Consider the following 24,747-nt stretch of genomic DNA (forward strand, 5'->3'; position numbering starts at 1 on the left):
CTGCAGCCTAGCACTTGCTATATAAGCTGCCATGTTATAACGTGCGTTCTACATCAGTACTGTAAGTCACGTGACTCACATGGCACCTCCTTTTTCTAATGCTGAGGAAGCAGAGCATGAATGCAGTGTCTAAGAAGAACGGCTTCAGGCACTGCTATGATTATAAATACCAAGAGCAGGGGAGGAAGGGGGGAGGGAGGGGGGAGGGAGACTCCTGAGACTGTGAGTAACTTAGATGAATGCAGATGTTTATTTTTACATTTATATCTGCAGCAAGAGTTTGCGTTCTGTCTCCGGAGCCTTTCTTCCCCTGTGCATTCCTCTCCCCCTCGCACTTCCTTCCCTGCTCTTGGTATTTATAATTATAGCAGTGCCTGATGCTGTTCTTCTCAGACACTGAACGTGATCACTCTGCTTTCTCAGTGTTAGTAATAGAGGAAGGTGACGTTTTTGTCACATGACCCACTGTAGTGGAAAGTAATTGCCAATATGGCAGCATACATAGCAGATTGCAGTCTGCAGATTAACATTCAAATAATAAAGGTGTTTTCTGCAACAGAATGCAGTAAATTGGTGACCACACACAGAATTGTAGTTAGTTTATTTTAGACATGTGCATGGTGAAAAAATTCGGTTCGGTTCGGATTGATTCGGATTTTTCTAATTTCGGTTCGGATCGATTCGAATTTGGCAAAATTTGAATGAATTCATTTCGGATTTATTCGGATTTGAATAAATTCGGCTGAATTTGGTTAGATTCGGTTCGATTCGGTTCCGAAATTCGGAAATTCGGTATGTGTTAGGTGGGATATGCTGTGTATTAGACTAGTATTATGTACTGTATAAGGTGTAACCCATAGCAGAGTGATATAAACTAAAACCTAATATACTGTACATAATACTAGTCTAATACACGGCCATCCGAATCTACCGAATAAAGTCAGTAGTTAAGAGCTTTATGGGCTAACGCCGGAACATAAAGCTCTTAACTACAGTGCTACAAAGTACACTAACACCCATAAACTACCTATGAACCATTAAACCGAGGCCCCCCCACATCGCAAACCCTATAATAAAATTATTTAACCCCTAATCTGCCGACCGGACACCGCCGCCACCTACATTATAGCTATGAACCCCTAATCTGCTGTCCCTAACATCGCCGACACCTACATTATAGTTATTAACCCCTAATCTGCCCCCCCCTAATGTCGCCGCAACTTAACTACAAGTATTAACCCCTAATCTGCCGACCGGACATCGCCGCCACTATAATAAGTGTATTAACCCCTAAACCGCCGCACTCCCGCCTCGCAAACACTATAATAAATTTCATTAACCCCTAATCTGCCCCCCAACGTCGCCACAACCTAACTACAAGTATTAACCCCTAATCTGCCAACCGGACATCGCCGCCACGATTAATAAATGTATTAACCCCCTAAACCGCTGCACTCCCGCCTCGCAAACACTATAATACATTTTATTAACCCCTAATCTGCCCTCCCTAACATCGCCGCCACCTACCTACAATTATTAACCCCTAATCTCCCGCCCCCAACGTCGCCGCTACTATAATAAAGTTAACCCCTAAACCTAAGTCTAACCCTAAAACCCCCTAACTTAAATATAATTTAAATAAAATGAAATAAATTTACTATAATTAAATAAATTAATCCTATTTAAACTAAATACTTACCTGTAAAATAAACCCTAATATAGCTACCATATAACTAATAGTTACATTGTAGCTATTTTAGGATTTATATTTATTTTACAGGCAACTTTGTATTTATTTTAACTAGTTACAATAGCTATTAAATAGTTAATAACTATTTAATAACTACCTAGCTAAAAGAAATACAAATTTACCTGTAAAATAAATCCTAACCTAAGTTACAATTACACCTAACACTACACTATCATTAAATTAATTAAATAAATTAATCCTATTTAAAACTAAATACTTACCTGTAAAATAAACCCTAATATAGCTACAATATAACTAATAGTTACATTGTAGCTATTTTAGGATTTATATTTATTTTACAGGCAACTTTGTATTTATTTTAACTAGGTACAATAGTTATTAAATAGTTATTTACTATTTAATAGCTACCTAGTTAAAATAATTACAAAATTACCTGTAAAATAAATCCTAACCTAAGTTACAATTACACCTAACACTACACTATCATTAAATAAATTAAATAAATTAACTACAAGTAAATACAATTAAATACAATTAAATAAACTAAACTAAAGTACAAAAAAAACCCACTAAATAACAAAAAATAAAAAAATATTACAAGAATTTTAAACTAATTACACTTAATCTAAGCTCCCTAATAAAATAACAAAGCCCCCCAAAATAAAAAAATGCCCTACCCTATACTAAATTACAAAAGTTAACAGCTCTATTACCTTACCAGCCCTTAAAAGGGCCTTTTGCGGGGCATGCCTGAAAGAAAACAGCTCTTTTGCCTGTAAAAAAAAACACAATACCACCCCCCAACATTACAACCCACCACCCACATACCCCTACTCTAACCCAAACCCCCCTTAAATAAACTTAACACTAAGCCCCTGAAGATCTCCCTACCTTGAGTCGTGTTCACCCAGCCGGGCCGAAGTCTTCATCCGATGGGGCAGAAGAGGACATCCAGACCGGCAGAAGTCTTCATCCAAGCGGGGCAAGAAGAGGTCTTCCATCCATCAGAAGTCTTCATCCAGGCGGCATCTTCTATCTTCATCCATCCGGAGCGGAGCGGCAGCATCCTGAAGACATCCGACGTGGAGCATCCTCTTCTTTCTTGATCCGACGACTAAATGACGGTACCTTTAACTGACGTCATCCAAGATGGCGTCCCTTGAATTCCGATTGGCTGATAGGATTCTATCAGCCAATCGGAATTAAGTTAGGAAAAATCTGATTGGCTGATTCAATCAGCCAATCAGATTGAAGTTAAATCCGATTGGCTGATCCAATCAGTAAATCAGATTGACTTTGCATTCTATTGGCTGTTCCGATCAGCCAATAGAATGCAAGGTCAATCTGATTGGCTGATTGGATCAGCCAATCGGATTGAACTTCAATCTGATTGGCTGATTGAATCAGCCAATCAGATTTTTCCTACCTTAATTCCGATTAGCTGATAGAATCCTATCAGCCAATCGGAATTCAAGGGACACCATCTTGGATGACATCACTTAAAGGTACCGTCATTTAGTCGTCGGATCAAGAAAGAAGAGGATGCTCCGCGTCGGATGTCTTCAGGATGCTGCCGCTCCGCTCCGGATGGATGAAGATAGAAGATGCCGCCTGGATGAAGACTTCTGATGGATGGAAGACCTCTTCTTGCCCCGCTTGGATGAAGACTTCTGCCAGTCTGGATGTCCTCTTCTGCCCCATCGGATGAAGACTTCGGCCCGGCTGGGTGAACACGACTCAAGGTAGGGAGATCTTCAGGGGGGTAGTGTTAGGTTTATTTAAGGGGGGTTTGGGTTAGAGTAGGGGTATGTGGGTGGTGGGTTGTAATGTTGGGGGGTGGTATTGTGTTTTTCTTTACAGGCAAAAGAGCTGTTTTCTTTGGGGCATGCCCCGCAAAAGGCTCTTTTAAGGGCTGGTAAGGTAATAGAGCTGTTAACTTTTGTAATTTAGTATAGGGTAGGGCATTTTTTTTATTTTGGGGGGCTTTGTTATTTTATTAGGGGGCTTAGATTAGGTGTAATTAGTTTAAAATTCTTGTAATATTTTTTTTATATTTAGTGTTTGTTTTTTTGTACTTTAGGTTAGTTTATTTAATTGTATTTAATTGTAGGTACTTGTAGTTAATTTATTTAATTTATTTAATGATAGTGTAGTGTTAGGTTTAATTGTAACTTAGGTTAGGATTTATTTTACAGGTAATTTTGTAATTATTTTAACTAGGTAGCTATTAAATAGTAAATAACTATTTAATAGCTATTGTACCTAGTTAAAATAAATACAAAGTTGCCTGTAAAATACAGGTAGCCCTCAGTTTACGCCGGGGTTAGGTTCCAGAAGGAATGGTTGTAAATCGAAACCATTGTAAATTGAAACCCAGTTTATAATGTAAGTCATTGGGAAGTAAGGGAGATAGGTTCCAGACCCCTCTCAAAATTGTCATAAGTAACACCTAATACATTATTTTTAAAGCTTTGAAATGAAGACTTTAAATGCTAAACAGCATTATAAACATAATGAAATAATCACACAACACAGAATATATAATTAAACTAAGTTAAATGAACAAAATCATTTGCTAAACAGCATTATAAACCTAATAAAATAATCACACAACACAGACTTCACTTACATTTTTCAGTTCTTTCTATGCATTCCAATCTGGACTGATTTATAGACAGGAAGATCTTGATCCTTTGAAATCTGCTCGATAGCTCAGGTCTGGTTAAACTGATTAATTTCAGCTTGCTTGGCTTTGCTGCAACACAAGCGGACAGCTCTACCTATTGGCTATTTTTATAAATGCACTGCTTCTCAATGCTTTTTAATAGCAGTCACATGACTGGAAAAAAAGGTTGTTATTCTGAAACGGTGTAAATTGAACCGTTGTAAAACGAGGGCCACCTGTAAATATAAATCCTAAAATAGCTACAATGTAACTATTAGTTATATTGTAGCTATATTAGGGTTTATTTTACAGGTAAGTATTTAGTTTTAAATAGGATTCATTTATTTAATTAATTTAATGATAGTGTAGTGTTAGGTGTAATTGTAACTTAGGTTAGGATTTATTTTACAGGTAAATTTGTATTTATTTTAGCTAGGTAGTTATTAAATAGTTATTAACTATTTAATAGCTATTGTACCTAGTTAAAATAAATACAAAGTTGCCTGTAAAATAAATATAAATCCTAAAATAGCTACAATGTAACTATTAGTTATATTGTAGCTATATTAGGGTTTATTTTACAGGTAAGTATTTAGTTTTAAATAGGATTCATTTATTTAATTATAGTAAATTTATTTCGTTTTATTTAAATTATATTTAAGTTAGGTGGTGTTAGGGTTAGACTTAGGTTTAGGGGTTAATAACTTTATTATAGTAGCGGCGACGTTGGGGGCGGGAGATTAGGGGTTAATAATTGTAGGTAAGTGGCGGCGATGTTAGGGAGGGCAGATTAGGGGTTAATAAAATTTATTATAGTGTTTGCGAGGCGGGAGTGCGGCGGTTTATTGGTTAATACATTTATTAATCGTGGTGGCGATGTACGGTTGGCAGATTAGGGGTTAATACTTGTAGTTAGGTTGCGGCGACGTTGGGGGGGGCAGATTAGGGGTTAATGAAATGTATTATAGTGTTTGCGAGGCGGGAGTGTGGCGGTTTAGGGGTTAATACATTTATATAGTGGTGGCGATGTCCGGTCGGCAGATTAGGGGTCAATACTTGTAGTTAGGTTGCGGCGACGTTGGGGGGGGCAGATTAGGGGTTAATAAATATAATATAGGGGTCGGCGATGTTAGGGACAGCAGATTAGGGGTTCATAGCTATAATGTAGGTGGCGGCGGTGTCCAGTCGACAGATTAGGGGTTAATGCTTGTAGTTAGGTTGCGGCGACGTTGGGGGGGGGCAGATTAGGGGTTAATAAAATTTATTATAGGGTTTGCAAGGCGGGAGTGTGGCGGTTTAGGGGTTAATACATTTATTATAGTAGCGGCGAGGTCCAGTCGGCAGATTAGGGGTTAATAAATGTAGTTAGGTTGCGGTGACGTTGGGGGGGGCAGATTAGGGGTTAATAAATATTATGTAGGTGTCGGTGATGTTAGGGGCAGCAGATTAGGGGTACATAGGTATAATGTAGGTGGCGGCGGTGTCTGGAGCGGCAGATTAGGGGTTAATAAGATAATGCAAGTATCAGAGATAGCGGGGGCGGCAGATTAGGGGTTAATAAGTGTTAGATTAGGGGTGTTTAGACTCGGGGTTCATGTTAGGGTGTTAGGTTTAGACTTAGTGTTTCCCCATAGGAAACAATGGGGCTGCGTTAAGAGCTGAACGCTGCTTTTTTGCAGGTGTTAGGTTTTTTTTCAGCCAAAACTGCCCCATTGTTTCCTATGGGGGAATGCCGAATTTTACCGAGCTAATTCGGATTTATTCGGTAGATACGGCAGCTAATTCGGATTCATTCGGTAGATTCGGAAGTATTTTAATTCGGAAATTCGAATCAATCCGAATCTCCGAATTTACCGAATTTTCCGAATTTCCGAATAAATCCGAAACGAATAGCACATGTCTAGTTTATTTTGCATAATCAGAAAAATTTAGTAAAAAACATTTCAAAGCAGGTGTTATGGTTCCCTTTAAGCACTTATTCCAAATCAGACACAAACTTATAACTTTCCTAGTCCCGAGTAACTTAATTCTCTTAATAAATCCTATAACAAATATTTTGAAACTAATTTAAGTTATTCATTACAATATGATTCATATAAATTATAAAAAAATAAAAATAAATTGTGAGAGGCATTACAAGTTTAGCAGAGAATAATAACATTAACCATGACACAGTGAGTTTTTATTATTAGTGTTATTATTCTCTGTACACTTTTTATTCATTTAAATTTATATTAACTTATATTAAATTTATATTAACTTATATTAAATTTATATTAACTTCACACCACTAGGTAGATATAACTATAACAACCAGAAACCACTTGGTAGACGTTGTCTATGCTAAACTATAACAAAGCTACATTAATAGTAGATGTTGCCTCTGCCAAACCTGTAATACCTCTCACAATTTTTTATTTTTTTTACAATTTATATGAAGCATCTGGATGTAAATGTCCCATATACTAAAGATATGGTTATTTTACACTAAGTTTTTGATAGAATGTACAGTATAGATGTTTTTAGTTGGTAGTTATTATTTTGTCAGATGTAATTTATACAGTTTAAGGCAAGTGTTATTTTTGTTGTGTTTATATGCATATAGTCCTGACGAAGCAGCCCTGCAAATCTGAGAAACGCGTCGCCTCTTAAGTTTTTAATAAATATTTTATGCAATTACATCTTGCTACAAAGATCCATCTTATTGTTGACTTGACATCTGATGAATGAACATTGGAGTACCTGTGTATCCTGCCATTTAGAGTACCTGTGTATCCTGCTACCTGTGATCAATCAGCTGGATGGCTGGGAAGTTCCAGCTTGCTATTAAAGCACCAGGGGGTGATCTCTTCTTTGTAAATATTCTGTACACTATTTCATACTGTTTTGATACAGACTGTGCTAAGCCATTTTGGGTCCCTTGTTTCCATTTGTGTTTTAGATATCTTAGGAATGAGGAGTTTATAGTGAGAGGACCACACAAGGGGCCCCTTAGGTGTTGAGAGGATTTACTGATGAGTTGGATAATATAGGGGAACTTTGCTATAAGAGTGCCTGCAGCATACTTCAATATGCTACAGTTTGTCTTACCTGGCTACATTATTTACAATAAGCAAAATTCATTTAAAGGGACAGCCAAGTCAAACTTAAACATGCAATGCAGTTTTTTTTCTTCTAAATATTAGGCATATATAACAAAAATTAACATCACACTTTTAATTTCATAAAGCTAAAAAATCATTATAGCTATATATTTTTTTTTGTTTCAGTAAGTTTCTAATTCCTCTGAATCTGTGGTTATAAGCCTCAGATTATCATATATTAAAGAAATGTGCAGTCTAAGGAAATTCTATTGCAAACTGGAAATAGTGTACGTATCATGTCTACTACTCTGACTCATTTCTGGCCAAAGCATATTTTCCACTTTATTATAAACTTACTTCACGTCTAAACTCATCGAGCAGGGTGTGGTACATTTTTTTCTCAATATAAAATGATCACTCTCTTTCTTACACTCTCCCCATCCTTTTGATCACTGTTATGTTTTCATTAGCATGAAAAACTGAAAGCATGTCCTGTATTCCAAGATCTATGCAAAAACAGTGTCAGTGGCAAACATACAAGTTACAACTGAAGCAGAGAGAGAGAGGGAGGAGACTTTGCAAAACTAACAGCATGAATCACCACTGCACAGACTAATGTGGTTTTATACTATTCCCCAATAAGAGCAGTCTGAATTAAAAAAAAAAAGTAACTGGAAGAAAGTAGGATCTAGCCGTAGAAGAGTTGAAATCTGGCTGATCAAGATGTTGGTGAAAGGCCTTCTCCTTTTGCACCATTTATACCTTTTCCTATCACATGCTGCAGCAGGGTAGGCATGCATTTCTTTGTTTAACTATATGAGAATATGAACTAGTAACATTAAATACAATGAACTGTACAAATTTGTGTAATGAAATGACCAGACACACTTATTGTTGTAATGAAGTGCTTTACATTGTTGTATACAGTTTGTATTTTATGTAGTAAATGCATTAGTTAACTATAGCTGTTGCTATAGAATTGTTATTAATCACAGCTATTAGAGACATCAAGTAAGCTTTTATATAATTATGGTGCATAAAAATGTATGTAAGTGTGTGATTTGTAATGTGTATTCATTTCAGTTAAAAAGCTTCTCAACAGCATTCTTATGTTGCAGATGTTATATTATTTAACTTATTTGGAGGTTATTATTAAATTTGTATATATATATATATATATATATATTTATATATACTGTACTTTGTAAACAAGAGTAGTTTTGTTTTAGTACTGGAAAGAGAAAAATATACTTTAACATCTAGTTACTAGATGCAATTATTTGCGATTTGTCAAAAAATAGGCATAATCGTTATTCAGTTTATTAAATTTCATTATCAGCTGTATCTTATGCAAGCCTAGTATGTTATGTTCTAATATGCTATGTTCTATGTTATATTTTTCATGCACAAATTGTGTACTAGAAAAAATGGGATTCTATTCCCCCCCCCCAAAAAAAACATACTATGAATATTTTTCAACTTTGCTCTCAATTTTCTTCTTAATGGGCCAATATTATTGAAAAATACTGTGCTCTAATTAATTAGCACTGCTGATTGGATCTGCTCAGGTTAAGCACTTAGAGGTGCAGGGTTGCTAGTCTTAAAATTACTTGTGCTAACAAATAAAAGCATGAGATATTTTTACTATAACAGGCCTTTTAAACTATTTTAGTTGATCATGTGTGGTCAATGTGGTTGAGGCCTTGAATATGTTTAGCTATCTTATGCTTATGCACCTGTTAAACCCTTAACAACCATCTCCGTACTCTGGACACCGCAGGTCGTTAAGCCCTTAAAGACCAGCACTGTACCCTATACGACGCTGCTGTCCTGGGCCTCTATCTGCCCCGATCTCGCTAACAGTAGAGTAATTGCACTATTTCTGCATGCCCCATGAGTGGGGCAGTGCAGAAATAGAATTGCAGAGTTATCGATGCAGAGAGAGACATAAAAAAAATGCAGAGTGCAGGAGGGAGAGGGAAAGAAGGAGAGAGAATGAGGAGGAACAGAGGGTGGGGTCCTAGAATTGAGAGGGGGGAATAGAGAGTAGGGGAAAAGATTGTGGAGGGGAGGTGGGGTAAATGAGGGGGCAGCTACACTACAGAATTTTTTTTTTAATTATTATTGTTCTATTAGAAATAAAAAACATAGAAAACTGGGTACTGGCAGACATATTGCTATTTTCTATAGATTTAGTTTGATGTATAAGGATGTTTATTAAAACTGGTGAAATTGATATAGATCGATAGACGTTTGAAGATTGCCTAATTTTATTTCCCATAAATGAGAAAAGATAAGCAAAGTCTGCTATTATTCTTCTGTCCAGTTGACGGTAGTATACTCCAGGGTGATTGGATTGTTTGGGAATGAAATTGGGTAAGATCCAGCAGACTGGATATAACTATTGTGTTATTACTGGTGTATATAGTGGGGATTTGTGGGAGTAGGTGTGACCTTAAGAAAGGCCCAATTGTGGGCCAAAAAGTTGGAATGTAACTCATCTTTTTGAAAAATAAAGAAAATGGGGTCAATTTATCAAGCTCCGTACGGAGCTTGATGACCACTGCTCCATAACCTGTCCGCCTGCTCTGAGGCGGCGGACAGAAATACGAATACGATCGGGTTGATTGACACCCCCTGCTAGAACTGCTGGTGCAATGATAAATGCTACATCGTATCATGTCTGCTCGCACATTAATAAATTGACCCCGATAGAGTGGGGCAAAAAAGTATTTAGTCAGCCACCAATTGTGCAAGTTCTCCCACTTAAGAAGATGAGAGAGCCCTGTAATTTTCATCATAGGTATACCTCAACTATGAGAGACAAAATGTGGAAACAAATCCAGACAATCACATTGTCTGATTTTGAAAGAATTTATTTGCAAATTATGGTGGAAAATAAGTATTTGGTCAATATCAAAAGTTCATCTCAATACTTTGTTATATATCCTTTGTTGGCAACAATGACAGAGGTCAAACGTTTTCTGTAAGTCTTCACAAGGTTGTCACACACTGTTGCTGGTATGTTGGCCCATTCCTGCATGCATATCTCCTAGAGCAGTGATGTTTTGGGGCTGTCGCTGGGCAACACAGACTTTCAACTCCCTCTAAAGGTTTTCTATGGGGTTCAGATCTGGAGACTGGCTAGGCCACTCCAGGACCTTGAAATGCTTCTTACGAAGCGACTCCTTCATTGCCCGGGCAGTGTGTTTGGGATCATTGTCATGCAGAAAGACCCAGCCACGTTTCATCTTCAATGCCCTTGCTGATGGAAGGAGGTTTGCACTCAAAATCTCATGATACATGGCCCCATTCATTATTTCATGTACTGTCATATATATACACTGAGATACTGTCCCTTTAAGGCAGCCCTATAAACTCCCATCATGCCTAGGGCTCCTTGCTGATAGTTTTATTCAGTGTAGCTGAAGCTGACTCTGTGCAATTAACTTTTGGCTCCACAGCTCATACGCTGTATCTATTGACTATAAACTTTGATATTGGGAAATATCGCTATATTCAATATCTGGCATTACAAAATACAACTTCAAATGAACTTTCTTTATATTCGTTTGCTCTACAAGAGGATACATATTAATGCAGTTGGCATTTCCAAGCAAGGACAAAGAAAGAACGAAAACACTCCTTACAACTAAACCGACTCTGTTCCACTCCGTTCTAATTGGAATACTCACAAACCGAAGATACCGCAAATAAGTTAAAGAGCAGCGGCACTTCTCCCCTCCTGCTTGCCTGTCAGCAAATCTGCAATCACGATTGGTTCATTCACACAGAACTCCACCGTGACGTCACACGCTCTCCGAACCGCTCACACTGTGTGAATCCCTGCAGCTGCTGGGTGCGGCTGCGATTTCCAGGCAGCACGCCAAGTTACTATCAGGAAGGCATCGTTTGGAAGCTCTCTAAAGGTACACTGCAACTATATAACAACTTGTAACAAATATTGTTGCCATTATCACCGAACATTAATATCTTATTGAACTGTTTATTCTCCTACCATTATCTTAATTCAATATAGTGGTTACTTGTTGCACGAGAGTTACAATTCATAGAGACACTACTTATATCTTCTCATCCACAAGTAGTTATCCTCTTAACAACAGGAGCAATCCATCCTCTCCTGTAACCAAATAATCATCAATAATCTTGAATTATTCTATTTCATCAGCTCTTTACTCTGCAGTTGTGATCCAAATCAATTATTCATTCAGTAACAACTTGTAGTATTTCCAGCTGCCTCACATGTACACAGATCAGTCATCCTGTTCCCTTTGCATTTAAACAGCCACAAAGCATGATGTTGCCACCCCATGCTTCACAGTAGGTATGGTGTTCTTTGGTTGCAACTCAGCATTCTCTCTCCTCCAAACACGACGAGTTGTGTTTCTAACAAACAGTTCTACTTTGGTTTCATCTGACCATATGACATTCTCCCAATCTGCTTCTGGATCATCCAAATGCTCTCTAGCATACTTCAGACGGGCCCGGACATGTACTGGCTTAAGCAGGGGGACACATCTGGCACTGCCGGATCTGAGTCCCTGGCGGCGTAGTGTGTTACTGATGGTAGCCTTTGTTACGTTGGTCCCAGCTCTCTGCAGGTCATTCACTAGGTCCCCCCGTGTGGTTCTGGGATGTTTGCTCACCATTCTTGTGATCATTTTGACCCCACGGGGTGAGATCTTGCGTGGATCCCCAGATCGAGGGAGATCATCAGTGGTCTTGTATGTCTTCCATTTTCTAATAATTGCTCCCACAGTTGATTTCTTCACACCAAGCTGCTTGCCTATTGCAGATTCAGTCTTCCCAGCCTGGTGCAGGCCTACAATTTTGTTTCTGGTGTCCTTCAACAGCTCTTTGGTCTTCACCATAGTGGAGTTTGGAGTGTGACTGTTTGAGGTTGTGGACAGGTGTCTTTTATACTGATAACAAGTTCAAACAGGTGCCATTAATACAAGTAATGAGTGGAGGACAGAGGAGTATCTTAAAGAAGAAGATACAGGTCTGTGAGAGACAGAAATCTTGCTTGTTTTTAGGTGACCAAATACTTATTTTCCACCATAATATGCAAATACATTCTTTCCAAATCAGACAATGTGATTGTCTGGATTTGTTTCCACATTTTGTCTCTCATAGTTGAGGTATACCTATGATGAAAATTACAGGGCTCTCTCATCTTCTTAAGTGGGAGAACTTGCACAATTGGTGGCTGACTAAATACTTTTTTGCCCCACTGTATGTGGATTTATTGTGGAAAGTTGAGTCTTCACGCTTGATGATGTGACGTGACATGATGTGCTGAATTCATATTGGATATTTATATATATATATATATATATATATATATATATATATATATATATATATCTATATATATATATATATATATATATATATATACTACCATATACCTTTAAACACATATAAAAAATGTTTTAATGTTTATATGATTATTTTTTATCAGATAGTGTAACACTTTATTTTAATATACTTACGTTGTGCTTGGTGCAACTTTTTTTTTAAACTTTACACTTGCAAATCTGACGTGCAGTGGGGGAGGCCACAACTGGCAGCTATGGGCAACATTCTGATGACAAACCTCTGAAGGAAGAACTTCCTTCCTCTGACCCTTCTGAAGGAGAGTCGGAAGAGGACTCCTGCTTAAGAGGGTTCTATCTACTCTTAGGGTTCTAGCAGCAAAACCACCGGAGGAGGACCAGGTGCAAAGACTTAAATTGATATTTAGACATAAACCTAGGTTTCAGGGGGTATTTCCTGTAACCCCCAGTTATCGTGGAGATCATCTCCAAAGAATGGGAGAAGCCAGGAATTCCCTTTACTCCTTCGTCAGCTTTTGAAAGATTGTTTCCTGTTCATGCTTCCCACTTGGAGACATGGAATAGTGTCCCAGACCTAGTTAATATGTTGTCTGCTCCTCCTTGTTGGTTGCCTCCTCGTCAGGACCTGCAAGCTCAGGGTCTGTTATTCTACCAAAACCTAGACTCTCTGAGGCTGACTGCCTGGAGATTAAGCGGTTGATTTTGGCTCAGAGAGGCTTCTCTGATAGGGTAATTGATACTCTTATACAGGCTCACAAACCTGTCACCAGATGCATCTATTACAATGTCTGGAAGACTTATCATCACTGATGTGACCAGCAAGGTTTTTCTTGGCGTAGAGTGAAGACCCTGCGTATTCTACTATTTTTCTAGGAGGGTCTGGAGAAGGGCCTGTCAGCCAGTTCTATCAAGTCCCTGACAAAGTGCCTACGGGCAGGAAACGCATTGGAAATTCAGTGTCTCGGGAACCCTAGAGCCGAGTAGTACCCTGTTAAAGTTTTATGGATTACCAATAAAGAATTTCTTTTTACCTGCACCATAACTAGCGGTTTATTGAGTCGATGGAACAGGTAACACATTTTTTGTGCATCTTCGCTTCATTGCTTTCTTACGGAATTGTGGGAGCAGCTCAATACCTGTCCAGTGACGTTTTCAACTGAACCTTTGGCGGCCCTTCAGAACGTTATTGTTATAAAGCATCAAGGTAACAAACTTGCCATTATTTTTACATATTTGTGCCATTATAATTATGATGATGTTTTTTACCAGCAAAGGCAATTCGACAAGGCATAACCCTGATGCAACAAAAGTCTTTTATACATATACATATATACATTTAATATCTGGTGGAATACCGCATTGATTTATTACTACAAAGTTACATTTACATACACTGTTGTGATACGGACTAATACTTTCTACTATAGTCTTTGTACTAAAAACAGTGTTTCAATACAACCATTATCAATCAGCAGCTTAACCCTTTGATTCACTTAGCTGAACAGTTATATTAAGGGTCAGATCTCTGTTTTGTTTCACATTGGATAGTTTGCCAGATGTTCAGGAATTTTTTCAGGCTTTGGCCAGAATTAGACCTGTTTTTAAACCTGTTACTCCTTTGTGGAACCTAAATTTAGTTCTTAAGGTTCTTCAGAGAGCTCTGGTTGAGCCTCTGCATGCTGTTGATATTAAGTTGCTCACCTGAAAGGTGGTTTTCTTGCTAGCTATATCCTCTGCTCCCAGAGTGTCAGAGCTTTCGGCTTTAATGTCTGATCCTCTGTATCTGGTGATCCATCAAGATAAAGTGTTGAGCACTCAACTAGGTTTTCTACCCATGGTAGTTAATACTCGCATGGTCAACCAGGAGATTGTGGTTCCTTCACTTTGTCCCAATCCGTCATCCTCCAAGGAGAGATTGGTACATAATTTGAATGTGGTCAGAGCGTTGAAGTTCTACCTTCACGTTACTAAGGGGTTTTGTCAATCATCTTCCTTATTCATCCTGTAAACTGGTAAGCTCAAAGGGCAGAAGGCCTCAGCGGTCACTCTTTCCTTTTGGTTGAGAAGTCTGATTCGCATGGCTTACTAGGAGGTGGGTCAGGAACCCCCTTCACTAATAACAGCACATTCTACTTGTGCGGTCTTTACCACTTGGGCCTTCAAGAATGAGGCCTAATTTAATCAGATTTGAAAGGCCACAACTAAGTCTTCATTGCACACCTTAACAAAGGTCTATAAATCTGATGTTTTTGCCTCAGCTGAGGCATAGTAATTAGCACTGCCTTCTGTACTTTTTTCCCTCTCAAACACTTGTGAACTCCATAACTTGAGTATTGGTTTCCCATAGGTTATGAATGTTCTCATGGACTCTCAATGCCAATAGAAGGAAAATAAAATGTATGCTTACCTGATAAATTAATTTTCCACAACCCTGCCCTTATGCTAAATGTGTAGTGGCAGCAGTTGTCTGCACCTCTGTACCCCTTGTATCTCTCTTCACTTTTCCTTATCCTCTGCTTGAACTGCTGAGAGGGTAGGGGAAGTTGAAGGGATATTTATGGCATTGTTTGAGGTGTCTTTGCCTCATCCTGGTGGCCACATTGAGTATTTCCCATAGGTTATGAATGTTCTCATCAACTCTCACTGCTAAGAAGGAAATTAATTTATCAGGTAAGCATACATTTTATTTTTTTACTTTCAACTTGTAATATGAGCGACACCTCAGATGCGAAAAGTCTAGCAAAGTTAACGTGCGAGCGGGAGCGCTGATTTGCACTCCACTCATAATCTAGCCCTTAATATTCCTTCCCTTTCCAAGTTTATATTCCTGTTTATTAAATAATTGCTTCATTTTGATATTAAAATCAAAATCAAAGCTCCCATAAACTATTTAATAAAGCACAGAAACAAAACTATAATGCTTGTGGGATATTCCACTATCAGATCAAAATTGGCCAGTAGTCTTCTTATCCCAGCGTCAAGTGGAATGATAGGAAATATCCCAGAGAAGAGAGAGTTTGTGAAATGAGCTAAGCAGTATTCACAACAGGCAGGGCAGTCCTCAGCGGCAACAAGAAGACAATCAAGCAGTATAGCAGTTCAGGGGTAAACCAATAGAAGGACCGGGAACAGGCAGGAGTCAGCAACAAAAGGATATCCAGTAGTATAGCAGTTCAGGAATAAACCAATAGAAGGACCGGGAACAGGCAGGAGTCAGCAATAAAATGATATTAAGTAGTATAACAGTTCAGGGGTAAACCAATGGAATGGTCAGACAAGCAGAGTTCAGCAACGGTATAGCAATCCAGTAGTTCAGGGGTTAAGCAGGCAGAGTGGTCAGACAAGCAGAGTTCAGCAACAGTATAGCAATCTAGTAGTTCAGGGGTTAAGCAGGCAGAGTGGTCAGACAAGAAGAGTTCAGTATTAGTATAGCAATCCAGTAGTTCAGAAATACAACATCCAAGAGAACACTAAGTCACACCTATACTTGGGCAGAGAATGTAAGTAAAGTAAGTACTTACATAGCTGCCGATTCGCGCCAAGACCTAAAGGACACGACTTTAGAGAGGAGGAGACTTGCGGCAATGATGTCATCGCCACACGCTCAGAGGAACCACCGGATCCCTGGCAACCTCAAGAGCGTCCTAGGCAACGAGCAGAGAGGAAGTGTCATGTCCCTGGCAACAGCCAGGGCGGTGTGACACAGCCCTCCCCTCAAGGGTTCCCTCCGGGAACCAGAGTTGGCTTCAAAGGATGAGCAGCATGGAATCTGGGGACCAAAGAGGGAGCATGCACATTACGTGCAGGAACCCAGGAGTGATCTGCCACATAGTAACCCTTCCGGTGTACGAGGTACTGTAGTTGCCTGCACCTGTATCTGGAGTCCAGGATCTTAGCCACCTCATACTCAGGGTCACCATAAATCAGGAGTGGAGGAGGAGGTGATCAGAACTTAGTATATCTGTTCTTGATGTAGGGCTTGAGTAGTGAAATGAGGGTTCTGGGCAAGCCACTTTGTAGGCAACAGGAGACAGTCTTTTAAGGACCTTGTAGGGGGCAATAAACCTAGTCCCTAATTTGTGACTGGGTTGACGTAGACGGATATATTGATTAGAGACCCAAACACGTTCACCTACCGAAAAGGCACGAACAGAAGCTCTATGATGATTAGCAAACCTCTTGTATCTGGAGACAGCTGAACGTAACTGAGAGCGGATACGTTGCCAATGAGTAGTGAGGTTAGTAATGTGTCGGTCTGCAGCAGTAACCCCTGTGGACAGAGCATAAAGAGGAAAGACACGAGGTTTGTAACCTGCTTTGGCTTGTAATGGAGAACATCATAGAGAAGAGTGCCAAAGAGTGTTCTTTGCCAGCTCAGCTAGGGGCAACAATCCAGACCAGTTGGTGTGGAGAGAATTAACAAAAGTTCTTAGATAGGCTTCGAGGAAGATAAGAGACCACAAAGTTAAAACGGGAAAAGAACAAGGCCCACTTGGCCTGTCGAGGATTGAGTCGATGAGCAGTCTCAAGGTAGGTCAGATTCTTGTGGTCAGTGCGATTCTGAATGGGATTGGTGGTACCCTCTAGCCAATGACACCATTCAGTCAGGGACATCTTAATGGCTAAGAGTTCACAATTACCCACATCATAATTCTTCTCTGCAGGAGTAAAGGGCTTGGAGAAAAAGGCTACAGGGTGTAACTTGGAGGATAAAGGATCCCTTTGGGTTAAGACTGCTCCAGCTCCAATCTCTGCAGATTTGTGACCGTATTCAATCAGGTTGATTTCTGTCCGCCGCCTCAGAGCAGGCGGACAGGTTATGGAGCAGTGGTCTTTAGACGGAGCTTGATAAATTGACCTGAAAGTGAGGCTGCTGCTGATGATCCAATCAGCAGGGCTAGTTGCACATCTAGAACTTTAAGCATTTTTTCAACCCTTTTTTTCTAACACCCGAGAGCTCATATCTTTGAGCCCTTTTAACTTTTTTGTGCAATATATTTTTTGAATATTTTTTTTATTAGATAGTGTTATTATAAGTGTAACTGTGCTTTGTAATTTATTTTGAATGTGTTTTGTGACACTTTTTTGTTTTGGAAAACAGTTAACCACAGCTCTGAGATCGCAGTAAGGATTGAAGCGTAAATTGTGATTGCTCGCAAAAAGACGATATTGCTAGCGCCTCAATTGTAATATAGCCCACAGTATTACAGTGTCACTAGTGCTAAAATTACATGATTTAACAAATTAGAGCATGTCATTTCAACACTATAATAGTTCTTTAACACCATTAAAAGTTGTACATCAACTATATGAGTGTACACTCTTACATTAAAGTGAAATATATTTTTCATTGTTACACTCATATTTTTATATCTTTCTTTATCTAAATATATCTGTTTTCATGTACATAGCCTACTTTGCTCTTAGTAATTGTTAATACAAGTTTGTTTAACAGGCCAACTTTCCTTGTCACCACACCTTTGGATATCCGTCCTGGGTTAAATGTAACATTAGGAATTGCCATTTTAGAAGACGCCCCAACTCTAGTAAAAGTCAGAGCTGAGATCCAAAAAGAGAATCGCACATTGCTTGGAGGAGAAGGCCTGTTTCAAAAAGGTGAGAATGTTTTAAAGCCTGAAATGTATTATTCCGATGAAGGATTGACAAATGAGATGTAACATTCTGAAAAGCTAAACAGTAACTGGGATGTATTTCAGATACATCATACAATACTTTATAAACTAGCTAACATCTTCAGGAGACACTACAAGGTTTCTGCATATTGTTTTGATTAGCTCTTGGGGAAAGTGAATTTATATAACAGATGCTCTATGCAGAATGTGCTCATGCCCATTTTTGTCTCTGTTAGTGGTTGTCATCTTTCTTATGAAAGAGAAAAGCCATTCTTCTGACATCGGTCTCACAGTTTATATAAACTATTATTATACCATTATGTTTCTACACATTGTCAGTTTTTATTCTGTGTTCCTTTTGCTCCTTCCAACCAACATCACTCCCATCAGCACATTGGTGTTCTACTAATACTGTACACAAATGTTTTTTTTTAAGTTAGTAAAATCACAAGCAAATGTGCTTCTCTGCATGTTTGCAATGTCTTCAACTTATCAACTGTCACCCTCTCTTTTTTTATTACCATCTTATTTTTTCTTCTCTCTTTCTTAGTGAAATAATAAATGTGATAGATATTAGCGATGACAAAATATTTAGTTGATTGTAATGTTATATTAAAGGGACAGTCAAGTCCAAAATAAATCAAACAGTGTGGATGGGCGCTAAAAGTGGAGTCAAACTAGTCAAATAATTAAACACTTTCATTCAAAATGTTAACTTAGAATTACAATTCAATTAAAATAAAATAAAAGTAAAAAATAAAAAACAGTTTCTATATATAGTAAAACTCCTTATAGCATAAGAACAACAGCAATAACTATTTGCAGATGTATAGAAATCAATCTATTAGCTGTTAAGCAAAAAATAAAATAAAAACATTTTTAATAAAAGACTTCCAGCATTTATATAAAAACACATGAAAGTAGCTCTTTAAGGCTACCCAAATGGTAAAGGTGAATAATATAGTCCTGGGACGTCTCCCAATATGTAAACAATTAGGCTTAGATGGTGCACTTTTGGCCTATATGTACTTAGCCGTGTACTGCAGACAAAATAGTTTGGTGATAGGCCTAATAAAGCAGATGGATCATATATAGGTATAGTCAGTACTTGACTTTATATCTTATATCAATATGTGTAATAATGCCTTCCTGCTTGGTGGTAGCCTGCCGTGGCTAGTTTGAAAAATATACTTTACAGTACCTCTGCAGTCCGTGATTCTGAGCAAATCTTCTATCGCTCAAAGGTGGGAGCAGCCACAAAAGCAGCATCCATACTCCAGTGATATTTCTTAGTAGTGATTTCAACGATAACATCACACGCCAAATACCACCTGTTTAGGAGTTCACCTGCCAAGATGGAATTAGATTTCTTACATATAATCTTGCTCTTAGTACAACGTACGCAGGACAGATTGACACCAATCTCTGATGTTAAGATACAAAGAGTGTCTCTTTTCTTAGTTGCGTTTGGCCAAACAATTCGATTCTCAAAGTGTACAGACACAGCCTCAGACCATCAACCTGTTTCACCCACTCATGGGGCTTTATCAAGGTCATGAGTGGGTGAAACATGGCTCGCCAGAAACAGGAGTTAAGAAGCAGAGGTCTTTAGAGCGCTGCTCCTTAACTCGTTCGCCTGCTCTGAGGCGGCAGACAGCAATACGCCCGATCGCATATGATTGGGTTGATTGACACCCCCTGCTAGCAGCTGATTGCCCGCGAATGTGCAGGGGCGGCATTGCACAAGAATTTCTAGTGAAATGCTTGGGCAATGATAAATGCCGACATTTATCGATGTGCGGCGGACATGATCGCTACAGCCTATCATGTCCGTTCGCACTTTCATAAATCGTCCCCTTAGTATTCTTAGTTAAAAGCTTAACCTAGGTAGGCTCATATGCTAATTTCTTAGACCTTGAAGGCCGCCTCTTATTTGAATGCATTTTCACCACTAGAGGGTGTTAGTTCATGTGTGTCATATAGATAACATTGAGCTAACGCAAGTGAAGTTACCTAGGAGTCCGCACTGATTGGCTAAAATGCAAGTCTGTCAAAAGAACTGAAAAAGGGGGCAGTTTGCAGAAGCATAGATACAAGGTAATTACAGAGGTAAAACGTCTATAATTATAACTGTGTTTGGAATGCAAAACTGGGGAATGGGTAATAAAGGGATTATGTATCTTTTTAAACAACCAAAATTCTGGCGTTGACTGTCCCTTTAATATGCAAAATTCTTATTTTGGGTGCTTGCAATGCTGGAAAAGGATACAGCCCTGTCTGATAACTGTAAAAAGAGATTTCTTAAAGATTGGATATGTTTATAAAAATGAGAGTTTCTGGGTTTTCAAAATAAGCTAATGCTTTTTTATATATTGAATAAAGGTTGTATTACAATCCTCTGTTCTGACATAAAATAGTTTAACAAAGAAATGATTAATGTACTGATTATGAGGTCCTATTAGATCACAAAAATATGTTCAAAAAGATAATTGGCATGATGGGACTCTAGTCCACAAGTAGAATGTTTTACATAAAAAGCAAATTGTATAAAAATAAATTTGTATCTGCTTTTTTTTATAGGTTCATTTGGCACCCTGGTTCTTCCAGAAGTAAGTCTCAGACATCTAATATGTGAATATAATATATCTATAAATGCAATATATATATTAATATAAAAAAAGGGTCCTGGAATTTGCAAGCACACAGCATTTGCCTCCTGTTTCCAATATTGATGATATTAATAGGACCAGTGGTGGTGCAGGTACAAAGATCTCAGTCACTGTTTATAAATATCTTTTGTACCGTACATTGCAGCTGTACCAGTTGTGGCACAGCTGCTTTACTTTCATTTCTACTGCATTTCCAGCATTCTGAAGTTCCTGTGTGTGAGCAAGAGTGTGAGTTTGTTCCTGTGTGTGAGCAAGAGTGTGAGTTTGTTTCTGTGTGTGAGCAAGAGTGTGAGTTTGTTTCTGTGTGTGAGCAAGAGTGTGAGTTTGTTCCTGTGTGTGAGCAAGAGTGTGAGTTTGTTCCTGTGTGTGCATGTGTGAGCAAGAGTGTGAGTTTGTTCCTGTGTGTGAGCAAGAGTGTGAGTTTGTTCCTGTGTGTGAGCAAGAGTGTGTTTGTTCCTGTGTGTGAGCAAGAGTGTGAGTTTGTTCCTGTGTGTGAGCAAGAGTGTGAGTTTGTTCCTGTGTGTGCATGTGTGAGCAAGAGTGTGAGTTTGTTTCTCTGTGTGAGCAAGAGTGTGAGTTTGTTCCCGTGTGTGAGCAAGAGTGTGAGTTTGCTCCTGTATGTGAGCAAGAGTGTGTTTATTCCTGTGTGTGAGCAAGAGTGTGTTTGTTCCTGTGTGTGCATGTGTGAGCAAGAGTGTGAGTTTGTTCCTGTGTGTGAGCAAGAGTGTGAGTTTGTTCCTGTGTGTGAGCAAGAGTGTGAGTTTGTTCCTGTGTGTGCATATGTGAGCAAGAGTGTGAGCTTGTTCCTGTGTGTGTGTGTGTGTGTGTATGAGCAAGAGAGTGAGTTTGTTCCTGTGTGTGTATTTGTGAGCAATAGGGCCCGATTTAACAATGCCTGCAGACATGATACACTGCAGCATATCATGTCCACCAGACATCGCTGAATGTGGACAGCATACGCTGTTGGCATTCAGCATTGCACAAGCAGTTCTAGTGAACTGCTTGTGCAATGCCACCCCCTGCAGATTTGCAACCAATCAGCCGCTAGCAGGGGATATCAATCAGCCTGACCATACACGATCGGGCGGATGGCTGTACGCCGCATCAGAGGATGCGTATGAGTTAAGGCACAGCAGTGTTTAGACCGCTAGATCATTGATTCCCAAAAAAAGTTTGGGAATCAATGATCTAGACTTTAAGCTCCCACAGAAATATTGCCCTTAACTCTCTCTGTACTTGCTTATTAACTTAAGGCCATCTTAACAATTAATAATAACATACAAAATCAAACAATACTTATAAATGTTATCTAAATATTTTTTTTTAATTTTTATTTTAATAAAAAATATTTTCTCCTAGATTCCAAAGACTGCTGTAAATGGAAGATATCATCTAAGTGTAAAAGGATTTTCTGAGGGCCAGTTGATATTCTCTAATAAGACTTTACTGGAATTTAAATCTAAAAGTTTCTCTGTCTTCATCCAAACAAATAGTGTCATTTATAAACCTTCCCAGGAGGTGAAGATTCGAATTCTGGCATTTCGAATTCTGGATTTAAAACCTTACAAATCTACAATTGATATACATATTTTGGTAAGTTTGAATCTGTTAAAGCGTAACTTAAAATATTAGGACAAATTAAAAATGTAATCATAACTATCTATCTATCTATCTATCTATCTATCTGTCTGTCTGTCTGTCTGTCTATCTGGTCAGAAGTATGTGGACACCCCATTAATGTCACATAGCCATGAAATATCTATAGACTAACATTAGCAGTTTAGAGCTCATTAAATGTGGCACTGGCATAGGATGCCACCTTTGCCACAAGTCAGTGTCAGTGAAATCTGAGGTGTATAAGTATCCCCTATCATCTATTGCATCACTTACTACAGAGTTCCAAACTGCTTATGAAAGCAACATTAGCACAAGAACTGTGCATCAGGAGCATCATGAAATTGGTTTCCATGGCTAAACAGCTGCACACAAGTCTCGCATCAACATGCACAATGCCAAGAGCCATCTAAAGTGGTGTAAAGCATGCCACCTCTGGACCCTGGAGCAGTGAAATTGTATAAAGTGATCAATAATGCTTTACTAGCTTGAAGTCTGATGTATGAATCTGAGTGTGGCAAATGTCAGGAGAATTCTATCGGAGTACTTAGTGCCTATTGAATTCTATCGGAGTACTTAGTGCCTATTGAATTCTATCGGAGTACTTAGTGCCTATTGAATTCTATCGGAGTACTTAGTGCCTATTGAATTCTATCGGAGTACTTAGTGCCTATTGAATTCTATCGGAGTACTTAGTGCCTATTGAATTCTATCGGAGTACTTAGTGCCTATTGAATTCTATCGGAGTACTTAGTGCCTATTGAATTCTATCGGAGTACTTAGTGCCTATTGAATTCTATCGGAGTACTTAGTGCCTATTGAATTCTATCGGAGTACTTAGTGCCTATTGAATTCTATCGGAGTACTTAGTGCCTATTGAATTCTATCGGAGTACTTAGTGCCTATTGAATTCTATCGGAGTACTTAGTGCCTATTGAATTCTATCGGAGTACTTAGTGCCTATTGAATTCTATCGGAGTACTTAGTGCCTATTGAAAAGTTTGGAGGTGGAGGGATAATGGTCTGGGCTGTTTTTCAGGGTTTGGTTTAGGCCCCTTAGTTCCAGTGAATAGGTTTTTTTTAACAAGATTTAAAAAATAAATACAACTTAGAGCATTCACTTACAAAGAACATTAGGCATATAGAATACAAAACACAATAGACAAAAGCATGTGAATACAATCCTTGTAACTAGGCTGAATGTCATATTATATTTGATAGCAACTAGAATTAAGTACAAAACAGCATGGGAACATGCCAGTCAACCACAATTTTTTTACGGAAAGAGCTGGCACAAAAGCAAGTCACATGTAATTGTTGAAATAAAGGAATCAACAAAAAATAACATTAATCAAACATTATTAAAGGATAAAATGTAAGAGTAGTGAAAGATACTTCACACAAATAAATGTATGAGAGCATAGAAGTGATATACTAGAGGAAGCCCAGGTGTATGTATATAACCTATGTAAGGTCAACAGGAAGTTGTGAGAGATAAGAGGAAAAAGAAAAAAATGGGGAACGAGACGTGAAGGGAAGAAAGGGTGTAATTGGCATTTTCTCTTGTTATGTCTTTCTATCCTTTCCACAGAATAACATGTATCGAAGCAGAGAATAGGGTAGCAGCATATTTTGGGATTTATTCGGGATGTGATGGCATAAGTATGTAAGAATAATTCACATAATATGCCAAGGCAACCATCAGGGCAAAAGGCATATTAGGCAGATATGTTGGGGTCTTCCAGACAAAGGGCTAAGCATTAAGTCTGGAACCACAGTTCCCAAGTTAAGCAATTCAATTAAATAGAATTGTTAATCGTAGAGACATAGGATTCCATTAAAGCAAGGTAATTCATTATATCAGTGACCTGCTGCCAAAAGGGGGTCACTGGTTGAAGCCAAGCTCGAGCAAGGGCCAACTTGAGATCCATGAACAGATAAATACAGAGTTGTTAATGGAGAAGAGGTACAGCTTTAGAGAAAATATGAAGCAGTATTGATGATATAGATTG

The 24,747-nt window shown here is 38.5% G+C and overlaps 1 protein-coding gene across 1 annotated transcript in view; it reads left to right on the forward strand.

Annotated features, from left to right (window-relative positions):
- Positions 1-7,918: 7,918 nt before the first annotated feature.
- The window catches only part of CD109 (CD109 molecule), a 401,861-nt gene continuing 385,032 nt past the window's right edge, over positions 7,919-24,747 (forward strand). The window contains 4 exon segments of the mRNA XM_053710442.1: positions 7,919-8,247; positions 18,275-18,435; positions 21,033-21,061; positions 22,481-22,714. Of these exon segments, the coding sequence (XP_053566417.1) occupies positions 8,183-8,247; positions 18,275-18,435; positions 21,033-21,061; positions 22,481-22,714 (489 nt within the window). The 5' untranslated portion in view covers positions 7,919-8,182.

Source organism: Bombina bombina, chromosome 4, assembly GCF_027579735.1.
Source record: "Bombina bombina isolate aBomBom1 chromosome 4, aBomBom1.pri, whole genome shotgun sequence".
NCBI classification, from domain to species: domain Eukaryota; kingdom Metazoa; phylum Chordata; class Amphibia; order Anura; family Bombinatoridae; genus Bombina; species Bombina bombina.